A 27,606-nucleotide genomic window follows, 5' to 3' on the forward strand; every position below is an offset into this window, starting at 1 on the left:
GTAAATGATAGACAGATGTGCTGTGAGATTATATGTATGTGTGTGTGTATAAATATAGGTATGTGTATATATGTATATGTAAATGTGTGTGTATGTATATATATGTATGTGTGTGTATATGTATGTATGTATGTAATTGAAATGCTAACATTTAGTACTGTTACTGAAATGCTAACATTGCTGTCAATTTTTTTATATATATATATATATATATAAAAAAAAAATGTCAGCAATGTTAGCATTTCAATAACAGTTTTAGACTATATTTAGCTAACTTATAGTTATGTCAGCAACTGCTGCTAGTCAGTATTGTTGTATTGTTGTCTGAACTCTTACGTCGTTTTAACTACCTTCTCAAGGTTCTCACGTACGCACAAGTGGACGTACATATTTTGGGGTAAAATACTTTGTTACGTGACCGTGCAGTTCTAGAACATTCCTAACCCTACCTGACCCCACAAACACCCCTTCAGGGGTCCGTACACATCTTCGGGAATGTGTCAGATGGACTTGGATGGCTTTCTACTCTCCAACTGAGCTGAACTTTATGGAATGTCTTTTGAAGAATGTTTTTGTCCTCTGGAATGTTTTGCTATGTGGCGATACATCCGAGTTTGCTTAAACAGCACTTCTAGCATAAACCAACATCGAAATATGTCATCCACAAACAGAGTTTGGTTTTGTCCTTGCACTGTTCTCAACACAAGGCAGCCTGTTTGTTTTTCTTTGCAATCTCAATGCCAACCAGTCCTGAATACCCACAAGGGTTTTGTTCCTGAAATCCTTTTTGATTTTGGTTTCACAACATGAACTGAGGGATTTTTCATAATCGCAGACAAAAATATGAGGGTACATTTGTTTCTTTTGGAGCTGTTAAGTTTGGATATGTCACTGATTATATGTTTCTCTCTCTCTCTCCCATCACTTTTTTTCTGTCTTTTTTAGGATAATGTGTGAAACCGTACGCTACGAAAGACACGAAGCCAACGAAGTGCTCTATTAGTGAGTAACAACCTTGTTTTCCATCCAATTCCTTTGTTTAAAGCCATTATGTTTCTGTAAGCCTTTGTAGGATGTGCAATGCATAACCACAAATAGTCTTCAGAAATCATCAATCCAGAAGCGGCGATAAATATAGCCCGCTTTTCAAAAGTCTTATCAAATTACAAAGGTGAGATTTGAAAGCGCTGAAGCAAAAGTGTTATATTCAGTGCTGCATGAGCCTTCTGTCATGTTATAATGAGTATCCTAGTAGCTGAAAATGGCATTTTGAGGAATACAGGGTTTCTGGGTGATACACAAACGGCTATTGATCCACAACATCTAAGACATACTGACCCACTTTAGATTCGCCTTCATCTGAAGAGCATGGCATGTGTGTTTTAAAAAAAGTCCCCACTTGCATCCTCTCAGCACTGTTTGAAGTTAGTGTTGGCATTGTCTGACACCCATTGCTTCTTGCTTTTTTGGTCCTGGAGTCCAACACACAAAAACGCACACGCTCAAACACATATATTTATTCCCTCGGGTGGACCCAGACACTCCCCTCCAATTTCACACTCCATTTTTCTTTTCAAGGAAGATGAAGTGTGGGCGCTTCCTTCCGTGGGTCACTACCCCCTGTTCATAAAGGGGAACGTCTCATTTACTCATCGTCTCTGATAGCATCTTTTCTATTGTGCCTGTGTAAGAGTGGAAAGTTGCTGCACTGAACTGTTAATTACTGCTGCTGAATTAGGTCATTTTTAGGTCAGTTGATTACATTTAATATGTGCTTCTGTTCAATAGATTTGGGCATATCAGATGAAATAGTTGATCCAAGTTAAAATTATATATTTTTTCAATAATTGTAACTTATTCTGTAAAAAATAATAATAATAATAAAAAAATATATATATATATATATATATATATAAATATAAATAAATATATATAAATATATATATTTTAACAAAATAAATTATATAATAATAAAATACTACTTATAATAATATATATATTGAATAAAATTAAATACATATTCTGCATTCTGAAGAATATTCTAGCTGTTGTTTTTCAAATAATAAAAGTGAATAAGGTCAAATGCTGTTTAAGGATTAATAAATTAGTTTATCATACATTTATAAACTATTCCAGGTTTTCTAAAGCCATATGACTGTGAGGACTACAAATTTAAGTTATTATTCACTGGATTTTTTTCTGTTGCTGTAATTCTCAAAAATGGCAACATTATATGTGTTTTGGCAATTTTGACAACAGTGTTAACAAATGACGGTTCATGCATGTTTTATGACAACTGACGTCTTGGACCTGATACTTTCAGTCCAAAATGGCTCAGTTTCGTTCAAAAACTAAATACATGAACGCATTGAGCAAACGTGTATTAGAACTGAGAGCAAACTTGAAGCCTGTAAACATAAACTAAGGCTGTTGCTCAATTAAAATAAGAGAAAGCATAATTATTTACTTTTTTGGTGCACACAAAAAAAAACTAAAAAACATTTAAAGTACACCCAGGGCAAGAATAAACTGTTAAAAAACATAAATGACCTCTTTAATGTTGAATCTTTGAGATCAGAGAAATATTGCAGCAGCTTTCTCTGTGTGACTTAATTGTTGCTCTGTATGGGTTTGTGTCTTGAATTAGACAGCAATTTGGCAAAACAAATGCAGATTACATGTTCATTTTGAAGGCTGTATCTGATTGGCTATAGATAGCAAGTTGCACACAACTAAAAGTGTGTGAGTGTTTGGAAACAGCAGGAGACAGAATCTGTCCGGCATCCTGCTGTTTATTGTCTGCAGGGTGTAGATGACATAAAAACTTTCTTTTGGAATGCTTGTTTGTCAGGCTTGTCTAGTAGGCAAATGCATATAAAGCAGCATATATTTTTGGTTCATCTATAAGTTGTGGGTTTGTATAACAATGTGAGTCAGTCCTCTGTTTAATGTGGTTGTTTTCATCCACACACTCTCAAAACTCCCAGTGGCGGACTATTTAAGTTCTAACACTCCACTGTGTCTGCTACACCAGGCTTGTCGCTGTACCTCAGCGACTCACTCCACTGTTTTTTTATTAGACAGCTCGCTGCTTTAAAGCTACGCGCTAATAATAATCTTCAGACTTGTGTGTGCTGCTGCTGATTTCCCTCAGGAACAAACTACTCCCACCGCAACAACCTCTGAACCGCTAGTGCCAAATACACAAACACGCTTTCCGAGATGCTGCTTCTTATACTTTATTTTTGAGCAGGTTTGGACGGGAGGACAATAATATCACACTCGGGCTTCTAAAAATATTTGTGATAAAAGTTTTAATGTCGTTACTGAGGCATATTGATTTCTGCTTTTTGTAAATAATGTTCAAGCAATGTTTAAATTTGTTAAACAAACCTCAGGGGGCTTTGCTCATGGACTTTTTGTCTATTCATGCTAATTATGCTCTTAAACGAAAGTCATTTTTTACATCGTAAATGAATTAGTCTGTTTTAGTCGACGATTGATATAGATTTTTCTGTTAGTGGTTAATATAGTACCAATTTTGTCTTTTTTTTAAATACAATACCCCCCCACACACACACATTTCTGATTAGCATTAGGACTATCTCACAATAAAATACACAATTGCGATACATATGTTATCATACATTACAGTATAATTGGATTGCGATTGAAATCTTACAAAGCAATTTTAAAGGGATAGTTCACCCAAAAAAAAAATTTATGTCATTAATTACTCAACCCCATGTCATCCAAACCCATAAGACTTTCGTTCATCTTTGGAACACAAATGAAGATATTTTGAATCAAATCTGAGCAATTTCTGTCCCTCGTCCATTGACAGCTACGCATCTACCACTTTGACACTTAAAAAAGTTCATTAAGTGATCCTAAAACTAATCCATTTGAATTGAGCGGTTTAGTCCATGTTTTCATGATCACTTTATATGATGAACAGAACAATTTAGGCTTTTATTTACAAATAAACATATATCAACGAACACATCAGTTGTGGTCATAGACTGTAAAAAAATATGGACGTAGTGTCCGTGACGTCACCCGTAGGTTTCTGAAGAGCATTTTTGAAGCCTAAAGTGGGCGGAGCCGGCCGTCGCCATCTTGGCCTTGCGTCACTCCCGGATTACAGAAAATGGGCAGAGGCGGGGCGTGAGTGGAGCTGGAGCCTGGCTATCTGAAATCACCTAGCTAGCTCGACGTGATCGAGTTTTTAGTTCAGGCTGGGCTAGATATATGTTTATATCTATGCAGGCTGCATGGGGAGGTAATTCTATAACGTTATATGCAACTGACAGTACCAAGTCTGCGACTGCACAGGGCCTCGTGCTAAAGTGACACTTATGATGTAAAACCAATTAAAAGTTCCTATTTTTGCCCTTCGAAATATTAATAGTTAAAAGACATGGCTACATGTGAGACTGTGTATCGTGATTCTGTACTATTCTCCTAGTTGAAAATGTATATGCAGGAACTCTTAATATTACTCAGAGTGTGTGTGACAGTGATTTATGTGCATAAGTTACATGTCAGTCACTCTTTTTTATAGTCTATGGTCCGTCAGCGCGGCATCGCTCGTCAAGTGCGTATAGAGAGCTTATTCAGTCCATTTTAAATTCTGATTTTGGACGCCTCTCAAATGGGTTAAACCATAGATATATTGCCTATGAAGACTAAGTAATGCGCTAGAAAATCCGTGCTCATTCAAGGATGTGCATTTATTGAGAAAGCGCCGACACCTGCAGGATTTCATCTGACGGTACATAAGCATATTATAATCCATCTGTTCCGTGAGAGCAGAACGAACGAGCCTTTATTGACGTTTTTAAATCTGAAAACTCCAAAAAGCAACGAAATTGTCAGACATCCATTAGTGCATGTTCACAGAGGAAAACAACTGAAATATAGCGCTGGTTGTTCTCTCGAACGAAACTCGACGACAACAACGGAATCCAAAGCCGTGGGCGAAGTAACTTAATGGGTGTATTAAATTGTATGAAATAATCACGAAATAAAGCATAAAACACGGCAGAGATGGCAAGTTCAGCAGCTAACACTTGCTGAGGTGAAGTGACGGCTAGTAACAACAGACAAACGGCTAACATTGACATCAGCGACAACCTACGTACCTGTCACTCAAGTGGCCACACCCTTAATTATGCAGAACTTTAAATATTAATCAACTAAACGGATGAGTTATAAAAAAATTCACCCCCCTCACAGTTGTCATGAAGGGCAAAATTAGCTGTATAGACCAAAGCCACATACAGACACCAGGCTGTAAACACGTTTTTTTCTGCTGTAAAATTTGGCATTTTAACATGGGGGAGATACAGATTTGACTCACTTCTGACATCAGCCTCAAGCGGCCAGTCAACGAATTGCAGTTTAACTCACTTCCGTGTTGGTTTCAAGAGAGAGACGGGGAGGTTGCCGCTTGGTTGTGGTAAACGGAAGCTCAAGCATGTTTGCTTGACGTGCGAGAACCAATGAGGTTCATCCTCGTGTTACACGGAATGTTTGAGCTTCAGCAAGAACCAATGAGGTTCATTCTCACGCATCAAACAGGTTCGGTTGAGCTTCTGTTTATGCTTGCTGATCAGTGTTTATATGTGAATAAAAGCCTAAAGTAAATCTGTTCGTCATAAAAAGCGATTGAGTTTCTTTAGAAAATTTTGACTAAACTCAATTCATTTGGATTAGTTTAACAATCTCTTTATGAACTTTTTGAAACATCTAAGTGGTAGTTGTGTAGCTGTCTGTGGAGGGACAGAAAGCTCTCAGATTTCTTCAAAAATATCTTCATTTGTGTTCTGAAGATGAACGAAAGTCTTACGAGTTTGGAACGACATGAGGGTGACAGGGTTCCCACGGGTCCTTGAAATCCTTGAAAGTTTGTGAATCTGAATTTTTTTTTTCAAGGCCCTGGAAAGTTTTTGAAAATAAACATACATAGAGACAGGTGCTTGAAAGTGCTTGAATTTATTTTGTGCAATAAGTTTTCTGGAAAAAATTCCATATTCACTCCGGTCCCCTAATGTGTTATTTCGCCAACAGTTCATGGCCTATGCATACTAGCTTGTTTGATTTACACTAGTTAAGCGCATTTACGCGTTACGTTACCAGAGAATTATGAGGCTGCCGCCTCCGTCAAATTTCGTGCCGCCTCCGGCTCTTGACAATAAAAAATAACTAGGGAATCACCGAAAACGTGAGGATGATTCTGTTTTATTTCATTTAATGTAAGTGGTGATTGATAGCCTATAGTTGATAATAATATAGGCCTACCTAACGGTAACAATGTTGCGCTGTTGAGGCTTGCGCAGTTACACGACCAGAGAGCTGTTTTCCTGAATACCATCAAGATTGAAACCGAAACTGATTTCATAACAGTTCAATAAACAAAATAGTTAAAGTTAAGTCACTTACATTTTAGACGCAATGACTGTTTTTGTTCTGTTTCAGCAGCGAAAAAGTTCCAAACAAAGATCACAGAACCATAGCGCATCCCACAGCAACACTTGTTGCATTACTGAATGATTTGCGTTTTGAACGAATCGGTTGAGTCAAAGATTCAATTACCCATTCATAAACTGCCTCATTCTGAATAAATCAGCCGTTTGAACGAATCGTTTGAATGAATGACTCAATGACTCGCTCATTAAGACGGTCGCCTGACGCCATCTACTGGCGGTTTAGTTTCATAAAGTATCATTCTTTTCAACATTCCCTATTTGTATATTCAAAAATATTTAAAATAATCTAATTTAAATAGTTATAATTTTTCAATGTAAATGATTTAATTAGTTTTGTAACAGCCTAGTGTCTTATTATTTTAATTGAATATATTGATCAAATGTAAGAATTTGAAATGAAAGATGGAGATACATTTAATAAAATTAGGGGAAAAATGCCCTTTATAAAAGGTACAAAAAATGTTGTGTTTTCAAACAGTGATGTAATGAAACATTGACAACTTAAGTTTGAAGGGAGTAAAGCCTCTGTTTAGGCTATTAAGGAATTATGTAATTTTTCCAAAAGAAGAACTTTTATTTTAAATAAATGTTCATTTTAAATCAGCCTACTTCAGTGTGATATGTTACCATATTATCGTGCTTAACACTCATTTGAATAATTGTAATGTGATGATCAGATACAGATATCTAAATCAAAGAATATGGGCGGTTTTGCGGGTGGATTATTTCTTTTTAACAGTGGATTCGGGTGACTCAAAGTGCACCAGGTTAATGAATTTATCTTTAAAATGTACAAAATTTTCTTCCGGGGGGGCATGCCCCCGGACCCCCCTAGAGGTACCAAGCTCCACCCACAAAAACAATGTGGGAAACACATTAGGCTATATGATGATCTACAAAAAATACTAATTTAATTATCTTATTATTAAAATACATTATTAGGATTTTACCACGTCCGCCTCGTTTTAAGCCAGGGAAAAACCTGGTTACGTTAAGTGTTTCCCGCATGAGGTACTTTGTGTTGTACGCGCGCATGAAACTACCATGGTACCTCATCGTTTGTTGTTGTACACAACAAATGTGTCCCCACATTAAGTCCTTCAATTTGAGGGTATTGGACCTGGAAAGTCCTTGAAAGGTCCTTGAATTTGAAGTTAACCAAGGTGTGGGAACCCTGGGGTGAGTAAATGATGACAGAATTTGGGTGAACTGACCCGTAAAAATTTTCTTTAACGTCATAAGTTGATTTTCAATTTCTCACAATATTAAAAAGTTTATTTCCATGAAAGATAAAAATGAAAAAATAAATAAAGAAAGAAAAACAGAGTTTTTCAATGTGGACCCCACTTTATTTAAATTTGTATGAATGCACAATATATATATATAAAACAATTTAAGTCAAAATTCACCCAAAAATATATTTTAACATGTATTCTATTGAAAAGGCTCAGTAGATTTGAAAAAGAAAACAAAATTGTGCCGCTAATGTTTCTTATTGTAGAACTGCACAGTGTCAGTGAGACTTATAGTAGAATCACTTTGAGCTCATCTGTGCTGTCACACTCCAGTAAGGCTGCCATCATCCTGCCGTCTTAGCACCAAAGAGCCTCAATAGAAATAAAACCCTATAAAAGCATTTGTGTGTTAGAATAGCTGTTGGCTTTGAGTACTGATGCAGCATTCACACAACTGTGTCTTGTATGTGATCTGTGAGTATGTGCATGCAGGAGTGGTGCTCTGGAGTGGCATTGGTGATCCATCTTTCTGTATCCCCCCCCCCCCCCCCCCCCCACACACACACACACACACACACAGCTCAGCTGAAGGGTTCTCTCCTACACTCATGGCCACCAGCTGGTATAGAGAAGGTTTCCCTCTCCCCGCATCACTCTGTCTCTGTATTCCTGCTGCGAATCCCATCAGCCCAAGAGCCGCTGCTGGGCACAAACACACAGCTCTGACAAGAAATGTAGGCACATCAACACAAATTATAAACACAGTTTTGTCTATACTTGATTTGAATGTGCATTTAAGTCCATTTTTCATTTTGGTAATCTTTTACAATGATATCACTTTTATAATGTCACTGGTTCAATACTACTGGAGTAACTGTAATGATAACAGTAACATATGCCTGCCATAGACTGTTCGATTTCGATTACAAATCACACTGTACGACATGGATCTAATAAACTTGGGTGCAACATGTACGTAGACTGTATGATGATGACATCTATTGAATTGTAGGCTATGACACAAGATATTACTGAAGAATAAAATGTCATCAGCATGTGCTAGTGGTAAGCAAATAAAGCAAGATCAAAGTGCAGCAATTGTGGTTTTTATGTGTGCTGAAAAAAAGAGGAGAATATGGTTAAGTTTTAGCACCATGTCGTGTTGAGCAATACGCCATTTCATGTTGCAGTTTTATTGGCTAGTCGGTAGACATAGGTCGTAGCAGCAAACAAACTGTGAGATGATCATGTTAAAGGAGAACTCCATTTTTTTGTACATTTGGAGTGCTGTCAGTACAGGGAACAACGACAAAAATCGGTGTTGCCTACACCGAGTTATCCTCTTTTTAAAATTTGCACCCTGTTGACTTCAATGGGGCAAGTTTTAAACCTGCTTTTAGGCTTTTCAGGCGCGTGATCATAGGTACTAAACCTATGCGCGTGAACTCGACAATCGACTACTGTGGACTTCGACCGAAAACAGGATGTAAATACAGGTATGTGCGCTGGCTGAATAAACATCATTTTTATTAATATCTTTCACATCTACTGCAGTCAGATTCACCCACGTTCACTCCGAAGGAATCACTCACATGACCGCACTTGTAATGACACATCAAGGATGTTAAGAGCCTAAAAGCAGGTTTAAAACTTGCCCCATTGAAGTCAATAGGGTGCAAATTTTAAATAGAGGATAACTCGGTGTAGGCAACACCGATTTTTGTCGTTGTTATCTGTACTGACAGCACTCCAACTGTACAAAAAAATGAGCTCAATGTTAAAATTGACCGGAGTTGTCCTTTAAAGTCTTTGTCATCTTTCGTCTGGGACAGCTCAAAATCGTACAATGTGTACCAGTCATTAGTTACTTACTCTAGTTCACTTTAAGTTTGTCTAAAATATTTGATTTTTAGAATATATTTATGGCTGTCAAAAGCTAACTGATATAATTTAAATGTTTAAGATGGTTTACTTTTCTTCTTCATTTATGTTTAACGAGGTTGGTTGTAAAGGAATAGAACTTTATAAGACTCTGATAATCAATTTCATTTTGGTATTTGTTTTTTTAGTCTAGTTAACTTTTTTATAGTTTTTCAGTTAACAGACATTTTCATTGACATTTCCTTTTCATTTTTTGCTAATATCTAGTGACACCCTCGCCAACTTTACCATGGTAACCAGGGTTTCTGGAAATATTTTATTAAAATGCCAGTAATAACTGCTGCTACCATTATTGTTTGTTCTGTAAAATTGTAATAAATCAACACTGACATTGTTCCAGTTTTACTATAGCAGTAATTCCTGGAGAAACTAATGCATTGTAATGTGGGTTGCTATGATATATATATGTACTTTTTCCTGTATTTGTCTGTGGATTTGAACCTTTAATTAAGAATTTCCTTTTTTAGGCTAACTGAAGATTAGCAGATAAATAACCCCTAAGGATGAGTGCATGAAGTCCATATTCCTCCAAACCTTGCCTGACTTCCTGCTCTGGTTTCTGCTGCTCCCCAGTCGTTCCTGAGGGGCTGGAGGCTGAGGCTGTGTGCTTGATGAGCATTTGATGAGCGCTGGAAGTGTGTTTCAGTGACCCAGTTCAGTCAGCGCTGCTCCGTTGATGGTGCAGAACATCATCACGCACTCCGTCGCTCGCCTTCCATCATTCCCGCTCTATCCTTCTCCCTCTTTGCATTCTGCTGATTAATAATTGAGTGCTTCGTTTTTGTCTGCGCGCGCTCGGGAAAAACGATTAAAAGAGGGAGCAGAAGCTGCAATGATGAAGGGAGCGATGCAGAAAGAGAACTAAAAAAGCAAGCCGTGCTCGTGCTGCGTTTGAGAGCAGTCAGGAACTGCCTCATTAGTCCTATTGAGATGATGGAGCGGAGTATTTATGTGTGTATTTTGGATTTTCATTTAAAGACAAACATCCAGAAGTTTGGAGAACTGTTTGTTGTACTCAAAAGTTAAGGAAACCATTCTGTTGATCGAAATGGACTTTTCAATGGGTGAAATAATGAAATAAGGGATCGTGTACGTGGCTACTTACTAAATACGTAAATACAAGGATGTGAAATATTAATTTCATTTGAGTTAAAATTATCTTAAAGTTTTACCTGTATATAATTGTAAAGCTTTTGTAAAAAAATTGTGCGTTACAACATCCAAAAAGGTAGAAATATTAATACTGAAGTTCTTGGATGTTATTTTTGCTGCATCCAATTACAGAGACACAAGATGATGCCTGTTGCGTTTGTATGACATGAAAGTGTGAGACTGTGGTGTTATACGAGAGACATAAATAGCGCCGGTTTCAGTTACAGAATGAGCAGTCCAATATACAGCGTTGCTATACGGCGACAGAGAAGATTAGGAAACGGAGATTGAAAAATGTTCTACAATTCTTCATTAAAGAGTTCACCAAACCAAACATATACAAAGAGAATAAAAACATTTCAAACTTTGATATGAAGAATTTTTTTAATATGAAAATTGGACAAAAATGCGCATGACACAAAACTATTGATTTAAAGTTGTTGATTGTGAACATTTTAATTGTTTGAGAATGTAGGGAGGTTGAATCTATTGACCCTATTGAGATTTATGTCATTTGCTGAGCTTCATGGGAGTGGGCGAGCAGCACTTATGAGTTTCTTTGGTGCAATTTGGCTGTTTCAGTTCTCTGATTGGTGGACATTTTTTGCATAATCCTGGTTGATGTCGTTTCCTTCAGGAATTCCATTGTTAAACATAATTATAAAATAGGGTTGTGGACTGATGCTCACTGTAGGTCTATCTTTTATAAGTTATTGTTAAAAATTCATTACTCTATGATGAAAATGTATAGGATTTTTACTTCCTGGACCCAACTTTTGCACTCTATATGACTGACCATAAATGGTGCGTTCAAGTCCTCCCGGGAAGTTTGTATTTATGAGGTGGGAAGTCATGTTTACAACGTCACTTTCACCAAAGCAAGATGGCGGTGTACCATCTCTTAATTAACTACACAAAAATACAGCAAGGTTTCAAATTCTACTTCCAGAAAATGGAGAACAAAGAACATGCATCAGGTGTGTTTTGCTTTTTAATGTTTTTAATTAATTTATGAAGCCACTGTAAAATTTGTTACATATTAAATTGTTATATTACAATGCCATTATATTTGTATTTTCACTAGTATTTACGACTTTGTGGTGGCGTTCATGTGTGTTCAGCTCATAAATGTGATCTTTTCAACATAACTTAAATGCACCATTAGAACCGAGAATTCCAGTGAACGTGATAAGATGAAGATGTACAAGGAATTTCATCGCAAATCGCATAAAAAAACAAGTCATATTAAAATGTGCAATAATAAAGTGTGCAGTGTAGCATGAAAGCTGGGTTATTTGCTTCATGTTAGGACTGTCTGTCAGCTCATAAACCCCAGCACTGCTTTGGGCATGTTATCTCACTGGAGTGTGTATCTGCTGTTCTGACTCTGTGATCAAGATGTCCGCTGCTCATTGGATTGCTCATCTTCTCACATTCCCACTTTTAACACTTACTGGAGAGGCAGACATGGAGCGGTGCTCGCCGGGGGCTGGAAGGATGTCTCTGGCGTCGACCCAGCGTGCCTCAGAAGATGTCTAACGTTGCTGCCTGCTCTGTGACCTGAAAAAAGGGAGTGGGGATTGTGTGTCAGTGTGTTATTTCCTACACACACACATAAATCAAGCAGTCACATTTCAACTGGCATCACTTACAGGAGGAAGAGAGATGGTTTGTTGGCCGTTTGATAGCTCTGTTCACGGTTTTCCTCTGGGAATCTCCTAATGTCATCTTTTGTCTGCACACAGGAGTGTATCACAGGACAAAAATGATGACAGAGTGTTTACATTAGGCATTGATGTTATGTGTATCTGTGTCAGCTGCTTTTTCTCTAACCATACAGCAAACCTGACCACATGTTAGACATAAGCATGTTTTGTTTCCTGTTAGACTCTAACTAACTTTTTTTTTTCGTCTTCCTCTCTTTTTCTCTCTCTTTCAGTCCCGATGACATTGGCACATGCTGGTACATTCTGCTCTCTGGATCAGTCTTCATCAAAGAGTCCATGTTCTTGCCTCGCTCCAGGTATGTCCCCGAATGTCATCAAATAGCAAACATTCACACTTCATTACAGAAAACCCCCAAAATACCCTTTCCATTAACCTCTCATGCATGCATATTAACCTTGTACCTTCCTTCTCCCTTTAAAAGTTCTAAAATTTAATCGGAACAAATAAATGTGAAGCATTCTGAATAAACAAAATATGTAAGGCTTAAAAAGAGTAAATGTCTGTCTCTTCTCAGTGTAGCTTCCTATAAGGGTTTTGTCCCAGTTTGCCACTGAAATGGCCCGTGGAGGAGTGTACATCCAAAATGTGACTGTGACCAGTTTAGTAAAATTCAATTAGCATTTAATGAAAATACCTTTAAAGGCACACTATGCAAGATTTGTACCTTAATATAACAGCTTCGAAATCATTTCGATGGTAAACGAACTCATAGTAGGGCGAATCATTCCGATAGCAAAGCAGGGGGCGGACGCCGCTGGCAAAACCAGCAATGCAAGTTTGAGAGGTGGCCCCCCGCCAAATCTCGCGAGAATCACGACTTGCTTTAAGGCATGACGTCACATACATCAACAACATATGAAGCAGCCTCTATGGAAGACACTAGCACGCATTTCAGACGTGAATCATGGCAGAGTCGACGAAGTAAACGAAGAAAGCGTGGTCGGAAGAGTGCAGAGACGGCTCTGCGTGAGTGGTATTTACGACAGTAACGTTAAATACAAGTACTCCACAGCGACTCTAGTGGTCGCTGTTTGAGAAAAACGGAAACTGCATAGTGTGCCTTTAAAAAGCGACTTAATCAGTCTCCCAATCATGTATTTTTTTTTCTTGGGCATGTTTACATTTATCATGTTTTATTTTATTACATAGAAATGCTGTCATAGTTTGTCAAATACTTTAAATATGATCAGGTCATTAAATAAATTAAATAATTAGATTAGTGAAAGAAGTTTTAGAATTTTAAGAAATAAAAGTCACAAATAATACAGATAATTTGTAAAAAAAAAGAAAGAAAAAAAGAGTTACAAATAATATTTTTTTTTGTAAAATCATTATATGAATGTTTTTTTGTTGTTATCACTTTTGGTGTTTTTATTTTTTTCCTGTGTAAAGGAATAGTTCAACCAAAAATTTTAATTGTCAACATTTACTCAAACAAATCATGTCTTTCTTGTGATTTTCTTTCTTCTGTGGAACATGAAAGGAGACATTTTGAATGTTCTTAGTTGTTGTTTTCCCCAGTAGTAGTAAATGGGTATTGTCCACAAGCTTCAAAAAGTACCATACATTTATTTAATTTTTTTGTCCTGCTTCAGAAGATTTGAATTTATGGCACAAATCGCATTGGACTACTTTTATTATATGTTTATGCTGCTTTTTTAATCAGAACTTCTACTTTTGTGTTGCACTGGAGGATGTCATGCAGGTTTGGAACAAATTAAGGGTGAGTAAATTATGACCGAATTTTGGGTGAACTATTTTATTTATTTATTTTTTTCTGATCCTGACATGTAATCAGTAACCTAATCCAAACATCATAACTTAGCATAATATGACTACTTTAGAAAGGCCACATATGCAAATAAAGACTATCAGCATTATCAAGAATCAGCATTTTGTTTGGTGCACTCTAGCATAAAACTTGATATGACAGAAATGAAGCAGCGAACTGTAGCAAGGACATGCAGAAAGAAACATTTTGACTGGGTGGAATTTAAAAGCATAGCAAGCTTTACAAAAGCACTTGACAGAGATGCTTTAGATTTGGCTTGCAGTGGGAATATGTAATTTTATCACCATGGCAATGAGAGAAGCTGGTCTCTCCTTCCCTCGCTGTTTCATTTGGCTTCACGGAGAGAGCTGTGATGTGTTTCTCCTGTAATAGACTGTGACTCAGGCGTCCAGTGAATGAAAACCAACAGGACAGCGGTGCACTTCTTAAACTTGATGGCGCTCACAAACAGCCCCTTCAAGAGAATTCACCGCTACATTGTGTACCGATTCTTGTCTGAGACAGACCAGATCTGCAATAACATCTTATCAGCTTCCTTTATCACATGACGTGCGTTATTTTTCCCCATTTCTTTCCGAACAAAAGCACTCTCTTTTAAAAAGCTAATTTGTGTAACACTTCTGTTTCATTGCACCTGAAACTCTCCCTCACTGCAAATGCTGCATGCAAGTGTTTAATTGCACCGCGATTGCCATCATTAAAAGCCTAATGGTGTGCAAAGTTCTGGCAGAAGTCAGAGTTGAGTTTGAGGTGGCATTTGAAAATGTCAGCGCCGGTACCACCTGGTACTCATGCCAGTGCTTATGCAACAAGTCCGAGCCCTTATTGCAGGCTTAACCATCAACAAGAGTTTCTATTGTTATAAACTCTGTTAAATCTGATCCTTCAGTAAGTCCATTGTTTTCTTACCTATTCCTGACCACAAGACTTAGAAAACATAGTTAACCACGGTTTCCTTGAGAAATGGCTTTTACCCTTACAAAAAAAAGTACTGTGGTTTTACCATGGTACAGCTATGTTGTTAGGAAGTAGTACTATGATTCTTTGATATGTTCCATGGTAACGAATGTTTATTATACTCGTGTACCAAGGTATTTACATGTGCTTCAAATTATTTTATTTTCTCTATGGCTAAACAAAACCAAGCATTTTATATATAATGATTCTTTTCCTATAGTGTTTGGCATGAACTTAGAAGTTATGGTTGCTACATCCCTGCATTTTGGTACATTTTTGTTATTGGTATCTCTATGTCAGTTTAAAATGGTGGTTGTTGTTAAAATGGCAGCTAAGGTACTGATACCGAAGTACATTTGCACTCTATACAGTGTTCCTTTGCTTTGTGCTATTTCATCTCGTATACAAGCAACATAACTTTTGATTACATCAGGCTTTCCCAAACTGGGGTTTTGTGAGGAACTGAAGGGGGTTTGTGAGTTGATGAACAGCTAATAATTAATTAAATAATAGAATTTGTAAAAATAAAATAATGTCTATAATTAAAAAGTCACAATTAAACACTTACTAAAATATTTAATTTGTTTACCTGCATGGTCAGACAACTCTGAACTTGCAAATGTGTTAACTTAAAATATTTACTTGGTAACCAGATGTTTAGAATAATTTTAAATTGAGTTTGAATTTAGTAACATGCTCAGATTTTCCATAGTTATTTTTATTTTTATTCATCAGCAGATAAAACCAGTTACAAAAAAAAAAAAAAAAAAAAGCACGTAAAGGCAAGTTCTTAAATTCTTAGTTTCAGTAAGATGTATACTTTTATTACAACTACCTCTTATGTTTGCATGTTCACCACATTCCCCATGGACTTGCTTTCAGAGCCTTAACATTCTTCCCTTCAGTGATATGTATTTACTTCATGAGAATATTATCTGTGACATCTGATAGGTAACTCTGTCCCAGACAGTGCTTCCCTGCATGCATCAACATGCCTCATTTGTTGTTCAGCCACAATTTCTCAACTTTGCATGCCAATCCCCAGCTACAATCCCCTAGCTGTACAATCCCAGTTTGGTTTGTAGTTGGTGGCTTGTTTGTGCAGTTTAGCTTTTTGTGATTATTTTTGGATTATGAATTGTCCTTTTTGTTTGGTTTACCTATTCAAATTTAAGTATGAATCCAAATTTATTTTCCTTTACAATCTCCCAGGTAGGGTTGGGAATTGAAAATCGATTCCAATTCTGAATTAACTTCGATTCCTTTTAATGTGATTTTAAACCATTCAAATGCAAGAAGACTCGCACACTGCTTTCTGTGCTGCACACACATCCAAAACAGAAAGCTGCCTCTCATAGTACGCAATGCTGAACTGCACTATAATGGACAAATACACACAAAAATATGTCAAAATATCCTCGTAAACATAGTCGGTTATGTTAAAGTGAACGTACACAGTTGACAAAGAAAAAGCATAACAGTATATTGGATCTGTGAAGTTTTTTTTAAAGTGACGACAGCCTATTATTTCTGATGCTGTCTCTGTAATGACCTTAATCAAACAACAAAAGACAGAGAAAATTCACTTGCTGTTCTTGACTGAATAACTTTTGTAACTATATTTATAATGTATATTTTATTTATAAAGTGCAGTGTTATCTTACATTTGAATACAGTTTCTGTACCTGAATACCTGAAAATCTTAAAACAGTGTTTATTTCAATAGTATCTTTGTTCAGTTGTATTTATTTGTGCAATTGCAATATTTTTTTGTATTACAGAGTGTTTACTTGTCTTTAATAATGCTTGAAATTTATATTAGTTAGGTTAATATTCCTCTGGGGTCGACAATTGTGCCTGCGCGTTTTGCTGGATTTTGTTCACATAGGAGCAAAATAGACATAAAAGAATAAGTAATTTATGATCATACAGGCATATGAAATATGAAAAATTAACTGTAAAATGTCAACTTTTTTATGTGTCCACTTACAATCGAAACAAAACATTGTGCTTTTGTAAAATAAAGAACATAAACGGTATGATTTCTGCCTCGCCATCTCCGTGAACTTTTTTTCTGGAGCACTTCTCTAAACTTAAACATTTATGTGAATGAGTAGGCAGGATGATTTTCAGATCATTTTGAAGCAAAATCTCTAGGCGACAACATCCATCACTAACTTAAACCATTTCAGAAACTTACATTTTTAGTTTTTTCAATAACCACGCATAAACATTATTCACTCAAAAATACAAACATGTACATACATGTTGCTCACATATTATGGTAGCCCTGTTTGTGCTGAATAGAGTGTAATGACACCTTTGCCATTCATATTTTTATAAGCAACTGAAAAAAGCACAAATGTCAGGGCATGTCAAAACATCTCAAGGGTTAATTGTATTTTTAAACCATAGACAAAAGTTCCTTGTGTAAGTGTTCTTTGGCCTGTTGATTTTTGTTCTTGGTATTCAGCTAAAGTGAAATGTTTTGCAACAAGACTTAGAATAAATGTGAATGATATCAATATATATATATATATATATATATATATATATATATATTTTGTTTTACTTTATTGGAAATTATACTTGGTATCGATAAGAATCGAAATCGATAAGCAGAATTGGAATCGGAATCATTAAAATTCAAACTATACCCAACTCTTTTCCCAGGTTGCCTTTGATTGTATTCTCACAAGTCTTATATGTCGCGACAGGTCTTGAGTTTAGGTTGAGAGGTCATGATGTTTGTGGGTAGAGGTCAACCACTCCCTCTTGGCTCCACAGGAAGTAAGAGGCAGGCAGGAATGTTGGCTTCAGTCGATCACCACTAACTCTCAAGAACGCACATTCCCCAACACACACGCTCTTGTAAGATGAAGGCAGTAGACGGAGCTGTCAGAACAGAGTTACTCGCAGCGCAGCATACGTGAAGTTGGATTATCATGTGGCGCTCACGAAATCACGTTTGTGTTTCGTGTGGTAGCAGCGTGTGTGTATGAATATTAAGCAAGAACATTAACAACACATTTGAGGTAGAAGTATGAGACTGAATGCGTGATTTTAAAGTAGTCTGGATTGTTTATGGATTTCATTGGACATATTTTGTAACAGCTCTCTCTCTTCTTCAGGTACAGTACTTTTTTATTTAATTAATTATTTATTACATATTGTGCTTTATGCTGTATATTAATTTCATTATTAGATCTCTTAAATACATGTCTGTAAATATTTTCTATAAACTTACTTTCCATCAACTACTTGTCTAAAGGAATTTTTTTCTTTTATTTGATGCTGTTTTCTATTTATATTATTTAATTCTAGTTTATATTTTATATTATTTTATATTGTATTGAATTTTTAAATTAATTTTATTAGTTTTGGGGGTTTTTTTGTAATGCAAAATGCAAGTAATCATGCCTCAAGTGTCAAGCTTTGTTAATCATGCCTCAAGTGTTTCGTCCCAGAATTGTATCTAGTAACAGTTCAGGGTTGCTCCTGAAATGCTGTTTGCACTGCTTTATGTTGCCATGTGTCTGCAAGCGCAGATCTGAAGGCGGCACAGCTGTTTAGCACTCACTGAAGCGTTGCAGTAGAATCCTGTTATTGAATTATCCATTCTACTGTACTTCAGTAGTTCTTAAACCTTCCAATGTACCCCCTTCTCCCCTCTGACTTGCCCACCGACAGCACTTGCATAACAGCTCTTTAATCTTTGCTCAGCTTAATATGGAGAGATGAAAAAGGGGCTTATTTACTTTGGAGACCCCTATGTTCTTTGCTGGGTGGGAGTGCCTGCCGCGTTCGTCACAGAATCACATTCCAGACACCCGGAATGTTGTGTAATATGGAATGTAGGGTCCGACTGGGTGGGCATCACATCTCACCATGAGTTAAATTCCCAAGGAATGTGGCATGAAGGCTGACATTAATATGATTTATTAACAAATGTTTGGTGTTAATTTTTACAGTCTTTTTTTTTTTTTTTTTTGGCTTCTGAGAATAATGATTTCTTTTTAGAGTTTGGAATTTTACAAGCAAGAGAGGTTTTTTTCCACCCTTCTCTTTTCATTTGGTTCTGGTCAAGGCAAATATTTTTCCTATATTCATCTAGAAACATCTAGAAATGCTTCTGTATTCCATTTTTCTGTTCATATTGCATTTTGCGGTCTAAGTTTGACTTTGTGGTTTCAGATTATAGCCACTGTATATCATGAACAATGAATGAAAACACCAAATCTTGAGGTTTCGTATTTGGATAGGAGCCTGCAAGGGAAGTCAAACAGCATTACAACACAGAGGGCTCATTGTGTGTGTGGTCTTAAGCTAAGAAACAATGTATGTAGACGGAATCCCACCTGTTAGTCTAACTATATTGGCTAGTTACTATATCTGCCAGCTGCGCCTCTACAGTAACCCATATACAATTAGCTATTCAACAGTAAGTGTAGTGCATTACCCAAAGGCTTGTTGTGACACAAATGTTGGTTCAAGTGTTCACTTTTGTTGGAATTTTGACATAATTCATTAAATGTAATTATAATGTGTCATGCTGTTCATCCGGTTCTGTTCGGCCATTTTAAGCACATTTCACTTTTAACCATTTAAACACACAAAACATGGACTAGATTCGATAAGTGGTTGAATAAAAAGGCTAAATTTTATCGACCATTGTAAATACATCGGACTACAAAACAGAGCAATTATTAAATACACTGTCAAATAAAATCAACTAATCAGGCACAATGGCGAACACACCCAATAATGAATGATGCTTTAACACATGGCATTGTTGTTGTTTTAATTTGTCAATAAAAATCTGATTTAAAGGTGATCAAAGTAACTTTTTTACCTTAACTGAACAGCTTCGGAGTCATTGGAATGGTTATATTACTTAGTTGGGGTTGAATGGTGGTCGTTTCGCACCCCCCTGGTGCCCGTGAGCGGAAAATCCGCACTTGCAACTTTGAGCAGGCGAATCGCCGGCCGCCGCGTCAGGAAGTCTCGCGTGATATCAGGTCTCGCGATGTAAACAATTGCTTTACGGCCAAAAGAAATCTGCTAAAATGCTGTCATTATTGCGCTCCCTCACGCTGTTCGAACCTGAATGAAGAAGACGTTTTAAAGAATGTCACATCTGCTTTGATGTCGTTGATCTACTAGCCTCTGGTGTCTGAGAATCGCCAACGAGTTTTTACAACAGTGTTGTCAAATATCTATTCCGAAGCTGTGGGGGGAGCTCTAGAGAGAAACCTGCGAGCAAAAAGACGAGAATACAGCGAAGAAATTCCGAAACTACTGAGCCCTGCTTTAATTAAGGGTGTTCACTGCAGAGCCATATGACATCCAGCTCCACCCCTCTGGATGTCATGGGTTGAGGGATAGAGTTAAGGATAAGGTTAGGGTGTGGTTGGACCTTCTAGCTCCAACCATTACGCCCAAATTATAACCAGATAGGGTGGTTCTAGCAACATTTATACTGTAAGTGCGGTATTCCAGTATTGAGTAGTGGAATACTATAGAAATATTGAGTGAGTGCTGTGTTTGATTATAGTGGAGTTTTCCCATAGTAAAATCAGCCTTACTTTGTCAGACACAGTTTTCTGAAGTGTATGTTGAGGTTTTGCTGACCTCTTACACAGCTGAACCGCTGTTTCTCTTTCTACTTGTGTGTATGTGTAAGTGTGTGTCAGCTTTGGACCAGAGTGTCACCTGGCAGCTCATTCAGCTGCAAAAAGTGTCTTGCAAGCAGCATTGATGGTAAATTAACAAACCAGATGAAAGGTGAAGTATGTAATATCACAAACAGCATCAAACAGAATTGAAATATATATATATATAGTGTATAGTTCAAGTATCCCACCTGTCTTCTATTGTTTAGCCAAATAGCTAGACCAATACTAAACTCACTGGGTTTTTATGTCAGACCCAGATAGGGTGCTTAAAGTAGTGGCCCCCTTTTTTCTTTTTTTTGTTTCTTTTTTTTTTAACCTTTCATGTAGTGTGCAGTATAGCTGTTTGTGAAATGCAAAGGTCTGCAAAGTTTTAAAGATATAAGTGCACAACAAATAAAGTCTCTTAAAAGAAAGAATCGATTCTGAACTGCCGAGATGTGTTGTCTGCAATTTCAGTCTCTCTTCCTTTTACATACCTATGTAACAATGTAATATTTGCATAAAGCTAGCCTATGGTCTTCATTTACTGCCTGCGAACAACGTCTACTTTTACCCACCCTCAAACACTGTAGTTGCAGCTGAGGCCTAGAAGAGTTTGGTTCGTGTTGTCGACATGTCGAGAAGATGCTGTTTTCAGCACTGCAAATCCACTTTGCATGCACTTTAAAAGGATGAGGACTTGCGCTGGAATTGATAAGTGTATCAAGTGCTGAGGAAGCCTCCGGTGCTGAAATTCAAATATGTTAAAAGGCGTTTCATTTCCGATGTGCTGTAAGTGGTAGACCAAACAGACTGAGACCATTATGGCCAACCAGAGCAGAGTAGGCTCTCAAAAAGGAGGGGTTTAGAGAGACTGATGCTGCGTCCCAATTCGCATACTATCCGTCTTAAATTGTATTTTAAATTAGAATTAGTGTGTTCCAAATAATAGTATGTTGAAATAAGAATTCCAAAGATATCTGGTCTACTTTTTCTTTTTCTACTTTAGAATCCAAAAATTAGAACTACAAATACAAATAAAAAGCATTAAGAACTAAAAAAAAACATGACGGATTATCTCCGAAACAGTAGGAAATGAAATACAATAACTGTGGAGGATTTTAACTGTGACAAGATGATTGACAGGGCAGTTTAAACAGTAACAAGATGCACATAACTAAGCGACAGAGCTGTTAGTTAAAGATGCAATTATGATGAAGTAGTATGTCCCAAAGCTTGCCTACTATTCTGCTACACACTCAAAAGTATGTACATTTTCTTCACAAAAACAGTACATAGTTTTAGGGCATAGTATAAATAGGCGAATTGGGATGCAGCGTGCATCTTGGAAAGAACCGTTTTCTAACTCTCTGAGAAAGGAGGTCATGTGCAATGCATATTATGAGATAATTTAGTTTTTTGATGTTGGATGCATGTAAACCTGTTGTTGGAGACCTCCAAAACAAAATTAGGAACCTTTAAAATAGCATAATAGGGGGACTTGTTTACAGATTACAGTTTTGTTTGGTGCCACTAGTGGCACGTTATCTTCAATCAGTTTTATAAAATATTAATTTAATTAAATGAAAAATATGTATTATATTTTATTTGTTATTATTTTTTGTCTTTTTCCTATTTATTTTATTTTTGCTTTTTTTTCCTATTTGTTCTATTGTTTAAATTATTTTGCCTTCTTCATAATTGAGTGTGTTGATGACAGGAAATTATTGTGTGAGGAAGAGGGATTGGGTTAAATTGTATTTTAACCCAACAGGTTCAGTGCAGATAATTTATTTATATTAAAATAAAAAAAATCTGGCGTATTTACCTTTATCCTGCATGGAACTCCACCTCACGTTTCCATAGTCCCCCTCTTAAATTCTCAAAAGAGTTTTTTGTGTTGCTACTCACACACTCCATCACTTTGCACTGTACTTCTTTCATGAGGCCATGATGTCATCCGGTGGACTTTTCCAGTCTGGTCGTACTTTCTTTCCCAGTGGAGCCTCACTGCCTAGGCCAGGAACACTGCCACAAGTGTGTGGATATGTGTTCCTCTGGCTCGGATTCTAAGCACGCTTTCATTCCCACAGAATCTTAGGATTCCGTAATTGGTTAAGCGGTATATAACCTTTCTGTCTCTCCTGTTCTTCTCCTCTAGCTTTGGGAAGAGGTCTGCTGGGAGTTTACGTCGTGGATGCGAGTGCATCGTTCTGGAGCCATCCGAGATGATTGTGGTGAGTAATCACAGACCAGATAATCATCTTAACCTAATACTCTTACTAATCACACTGTATAATTGCAGTTTTGTGCTGCAGTTTCATTCCTCTTCCCCAGTGGTTCACACAGTGTGCTACGCTTACCCCCAGGGGTACATACAAGGTCAGATTTGACATTACCCAGGCCGAAAACAATTGGCTAAAAACAATTTTCCAAAGAAAATGAGCTGATTCTAATTAGGAATGGATCACAATGGTTGACCAGCTGTCCAAGATGGTCTTATTTTTTTGACGCTAGATGTTTTTAGGATTTTGAAGCTTTAATTAGCATATTGCTTGATCTTTGAGACAGATTGCACACTAAAGCATTCTGAAAAGTTAAACATGTCTTCATGCCTCCTTCAAGGGATAGGTTAACCTAAAATTAGCCTGGTTTCACAAGGTTTTGTGACTATAAGTACTTTAATTCAGTGTCTTTTTGCCATCATTAGCTATAAATATTATTTACATTTTTAATGAATTCAAATTCTTAGTATTCAATATTTAAAGATTGGGGAAAATAAAGTGGCTGTCTGAACACAAGCTACAACTCTTAGTGTAGACTTTTTAGGGACAACTATGTTATACAGTATTTGTTTATATATAATATTTGTATAAGGGGAGCAATTTAGTTTTGTGTGGTCTAGTTTTATTTTGCATCAGGTGAGTCAGACTAAAGTTAAGTTTGGGAACCACTGCTCTAATCATAAATGTCATATAAAAATTGGTTGGTTTGAATTCGGCATTTTGCTTACATTTTACCACAAGCAAATTGCCCACTGCGGGAGTGCGGGTAATTTTCAACATGGCCTCCATTTGATGCTGTTGCCATGCCAAAAAAAAAATTATATTTAGGAACCCGAGCACTTCCATGCGCTCTAATATATTCCATATTCACTTCATGATGTATGTTCACAAGTACAGAAAGACCCTCCCTATCTGCATTTGCAGCCTCGGATTTGGTTAAGCTCATGGAAATGCGCCTACATTTGACTACAACTCAATAGGCTTCTGTGTGTTTCTTCATGTTGAGTGCACTACTGTTCAAAAGTTTGGAGTCAGTAAGATTTGTTTAAAGAAAGTAATACTTTAATTTAGCAAAGATGCATTAATTTGATCAAAAGGGACAGTAAAGACATTGATAATACTGTTCTCTTGAACATTCTTTCATGAAAGAATCCCGAAAATAGTATCACAATATTTTTCCAGACAGCATGCAAACACCTATTCTGTTCTCCTCCACGTCTATTTGTGCTTGAATGGACACATACACACCAAAATTATGCCAAAATGCCCGCCTTGGTGAGTATACTCAGTCGTTTATGTGAATGTAAACAATTGAGAAAGAAAATGGATATGTATCATTATGTTGGATCTGTGCGTTTTGGTCTTAAAGTGACAGCAGCCTAATATTCCTGCTGCTGTCTGTCTCATTAATCTTAATTAAAAAACAAAATACAAAGAGAAAATCACTTTTTTTAGCTTTAACAAAGATTAATTACATTTAATTTATACAGTGAAGACTATGCAGTTTTATTTTTTGTGCATAACTGTTAGAATTAGCTAAAAATGTAAAGTACTGGTTATTTCATTTTTATCTTTGTTCCATTGTATTTACCTATGATTGTAATTTGATGATTATTTTCTATGCAGATTCACTGCCCTAGAAAATCACCCCAATCATTCTAGAATGATTAATTCTTTCCAAATAGAGCTATTTAAGTCATCTGGTGAAATTGTATTTATATCACAGAAAAATAAAACATCGCCATTTTTTTCAATATCGTGCAGCCCTTGTAGAGTGTGTATATGTAGCTCAACCCATAGAGCATGATGCTAGCAACATCAAGGTCACAGGTTGCATTCCCAGGGAATGCATGTACTGTAGAAGTTTAAAAGCATCTGCCAAATGCATAAGCATAATCTTCGGTTTGGGCGATGGCAACTGTCCTCGACAGTTGATTGTGCCCTCGTTGGGTATCTCATCTGTTATTATCGGCCAATGCTGCCCTGTAATTACGGGCTGAGGCAGGATATAGATACTGCACTCTCACTTGCTCACACCGCCCAATATATTCCCACTGCTTCGCGCTCTCCGGCAGTTGCCATAGCAGCGGTTGGTACGGTAGCGAGAGATTTGATGTGTAATCCCAAAGGCAGAGTGGGTGTGAAATCTGAGGCTGCAGCAAAATAAGGCAGAGGGATAATCATGTCACTTTTCATGGCATAATGTCACAGTGGCCGGCCAGTTTTATATGCAACTTATATCCTTAATGTGTATGATGATGCCACACTCATTTACTGTCGTTCAAAGACCTGCCATGGACAGTTTACACCCCTTCAATGACATTTCCTGGTGCCACAGCAAAGATGGTGAATAAACCGTGATCTGGAATATGCATTGTTTAATTATTGCCATTTGAACTCATTTCTAGTTAAATGCCATAGAAAGCACATAACATGCACAATTCACCACTGAAAGACCCTCGCAAGCTGCTGCTTTGAAACTACATCTCCCTTTTTCTACCTTTCTGTCTGTTGTACGCCTCTCTTTGACGTAGGCGTTTGAGGCTCAGCCCACACGCGCACACACACACACACACACAGGTTTGCACACCCACTGCTATTTTTACACAGTGCCAGTATGAGGGGTGGGAGGGGATGGGGGGGTGGGGTGGGGAGACAGAGAGTCTCACTCAAATCTCTCCTCCGTTTGCAGGTGGACTATATGGATGAGAATGAGGAGTATTTCCAGCGGCAGGCATCGCACCGACAGTCCCGCCGAAGGTTTCGTAAGATCAACCAGAAGGGCGAGCGGCAGACCATCATTGACACCGTAGACCCCTATCCCGCCGGCAAGCCGCCCGTAGCGCGGGGATACCATACGGTCAGTCGTATGCTTTAACTTCACCTGTACAGCCTCTCCTTTGCCCCTCCCCCTGTATGACTGTTGGCGTTCCTGTTCCTCTCCTGTCTGGCTTAGCTTTCGTGTTTGTTTACATGCTGGTAAATGTGTCATTGCAAATGCTTGTTTTTTTCTCTATACATAGGGATGGGTTAGTATGGTATATATCATAGTATATTAATTTGTATATTTTTTTTGTTGTTGATTTTTTTTACATTTATTTATTGAGTAATTATGCTGTTATGCTTATTCTTTTTGGATAATCCAGTGAATTATTATAATTTTTTGGAATAAAAATAGTTTTATTTGGATGCAAACAATCACCAGGGCACTACAGCTTCACATTTTATGAACTACATTTATTTATTCTACAAATATTCACACATTTCTATACCATAGCCAGTTCAGTGCGTCAGGTAAATATCAAAATGCTCCTCTCACAAAAGTAACACTACAGGGATATTATGTAAAGCTTTAGGTTTCTGGAAGTCTGATGGCACTCTTTTTGGTAACAATAACCACTTCTCTTTCCTCATATTACAAATGTGGAAGTAACAAGGTTTCTGTCTCCTTCCTATGAACTTCTCTCTGCTAATATATTTGCGTTTGGTCTGCTGTTACTGTAAGAATCTGTTAATTTAGCTAGTGCTGCCCCAATCTCATGGGGTTGTGTTCAATTATTTGTTTTATCTTCTGCCTTAAAGGAATATTTTGGGTTAAAACAACTTAAGTTCTATTGACTGCATCTGTGACAGTTTTACCACCCTCAGTTTGCAAAAAGGAACAGATAATGTATTTACTTGCAATGCACTTACAATGGAAGCTAACAAGTGTGTAAAAGTGCAGATATTACTCTTTTCACATGGTGTTTATTACTATATACACTAGGCATAGTATGCATTTCGGATGCAGCCAATGACAGGCTCCAAACTGGTTTACCAGAAACTTCCTCGGCCTGCCATTATTTGGTCAAACTCATAGCTCCACCCCCAAACTTGTACCATTGGTTGAGCCAATGTTGCGGTGTTAGACTGGTCAGGATTCTCAAACAAACAGTGTAACAGAGACAAAGTAATGTTTATGCTTTACATGTAGTTGTCTATACATATTAAGCAGAGAAGGAGAAGTTATTGTAGCATAGAGAAAATTAACGCTTAAAACCAAAGCTAAAGCAAACTCGCACATTATCTTAAGAGACCATGGAGAGAGGCTAGCTTCAGATCGAATAAACAGAGTCCAGGTTTTAAATGGGTGCTGGCTCATTATAACGTAAAAATAGGCAGTGCAATTTTCAGAAGCTTTCTTCTGCTCATTACTGCTGCTTTGAGCAGTACAATATGAATAGCATCTTTGTTCAAATGTGTTTTAAATTCTCTCTTACTTTTGGACCATTCCCTCAGTTTCTTAAATGTTTTTTTGCAGCAACTCACATTGTTTGTGCCTGTATGTGCAAGATGCTTTACTTTTTTGTAGTTTCCATTCTAATCACTCAT

At 37.1% G+C, this 27,606-nt stretch overlaps 1 protein-coding gene across 1 annotated transcript in view; it reads left to right on the forward strand.

Annotated features, from left to right (window-relative positions):
• Positions 1–27,606, forward strand: part of rapgef2b (Rap guanine nucleotide exchange factor 2b) — a 110,110-nt gene that overhangs the window by 36,540 nt on the left and 45,964 nt on the right. The window contains 4 exon segments of the mRNA XM_084429398.1: positions 946–1,002; positions 12,759–12,842; positions 23,112–23,187; positions 25,928–26,095. Coding sequence (XP_084285524.1) covers positions 946–1,002; positions 12,759–12,842; positions 23,112–23,187; positions 25,928–26,095 — 385 coding nt within the window.

Source organism: Rutilus rutilus (genome assembly GCF_951802725.1).
Source record: "Rutilus rutilus genome assembly, chromosome: 14".
In the NCBI taxonomy this organism is placed as follows: Eukaryota; Metazoa; Chordata; class Actinopteri; order Cypriniformes; family Leuciscidae; genus Rutilus; species Rutilus rutilus.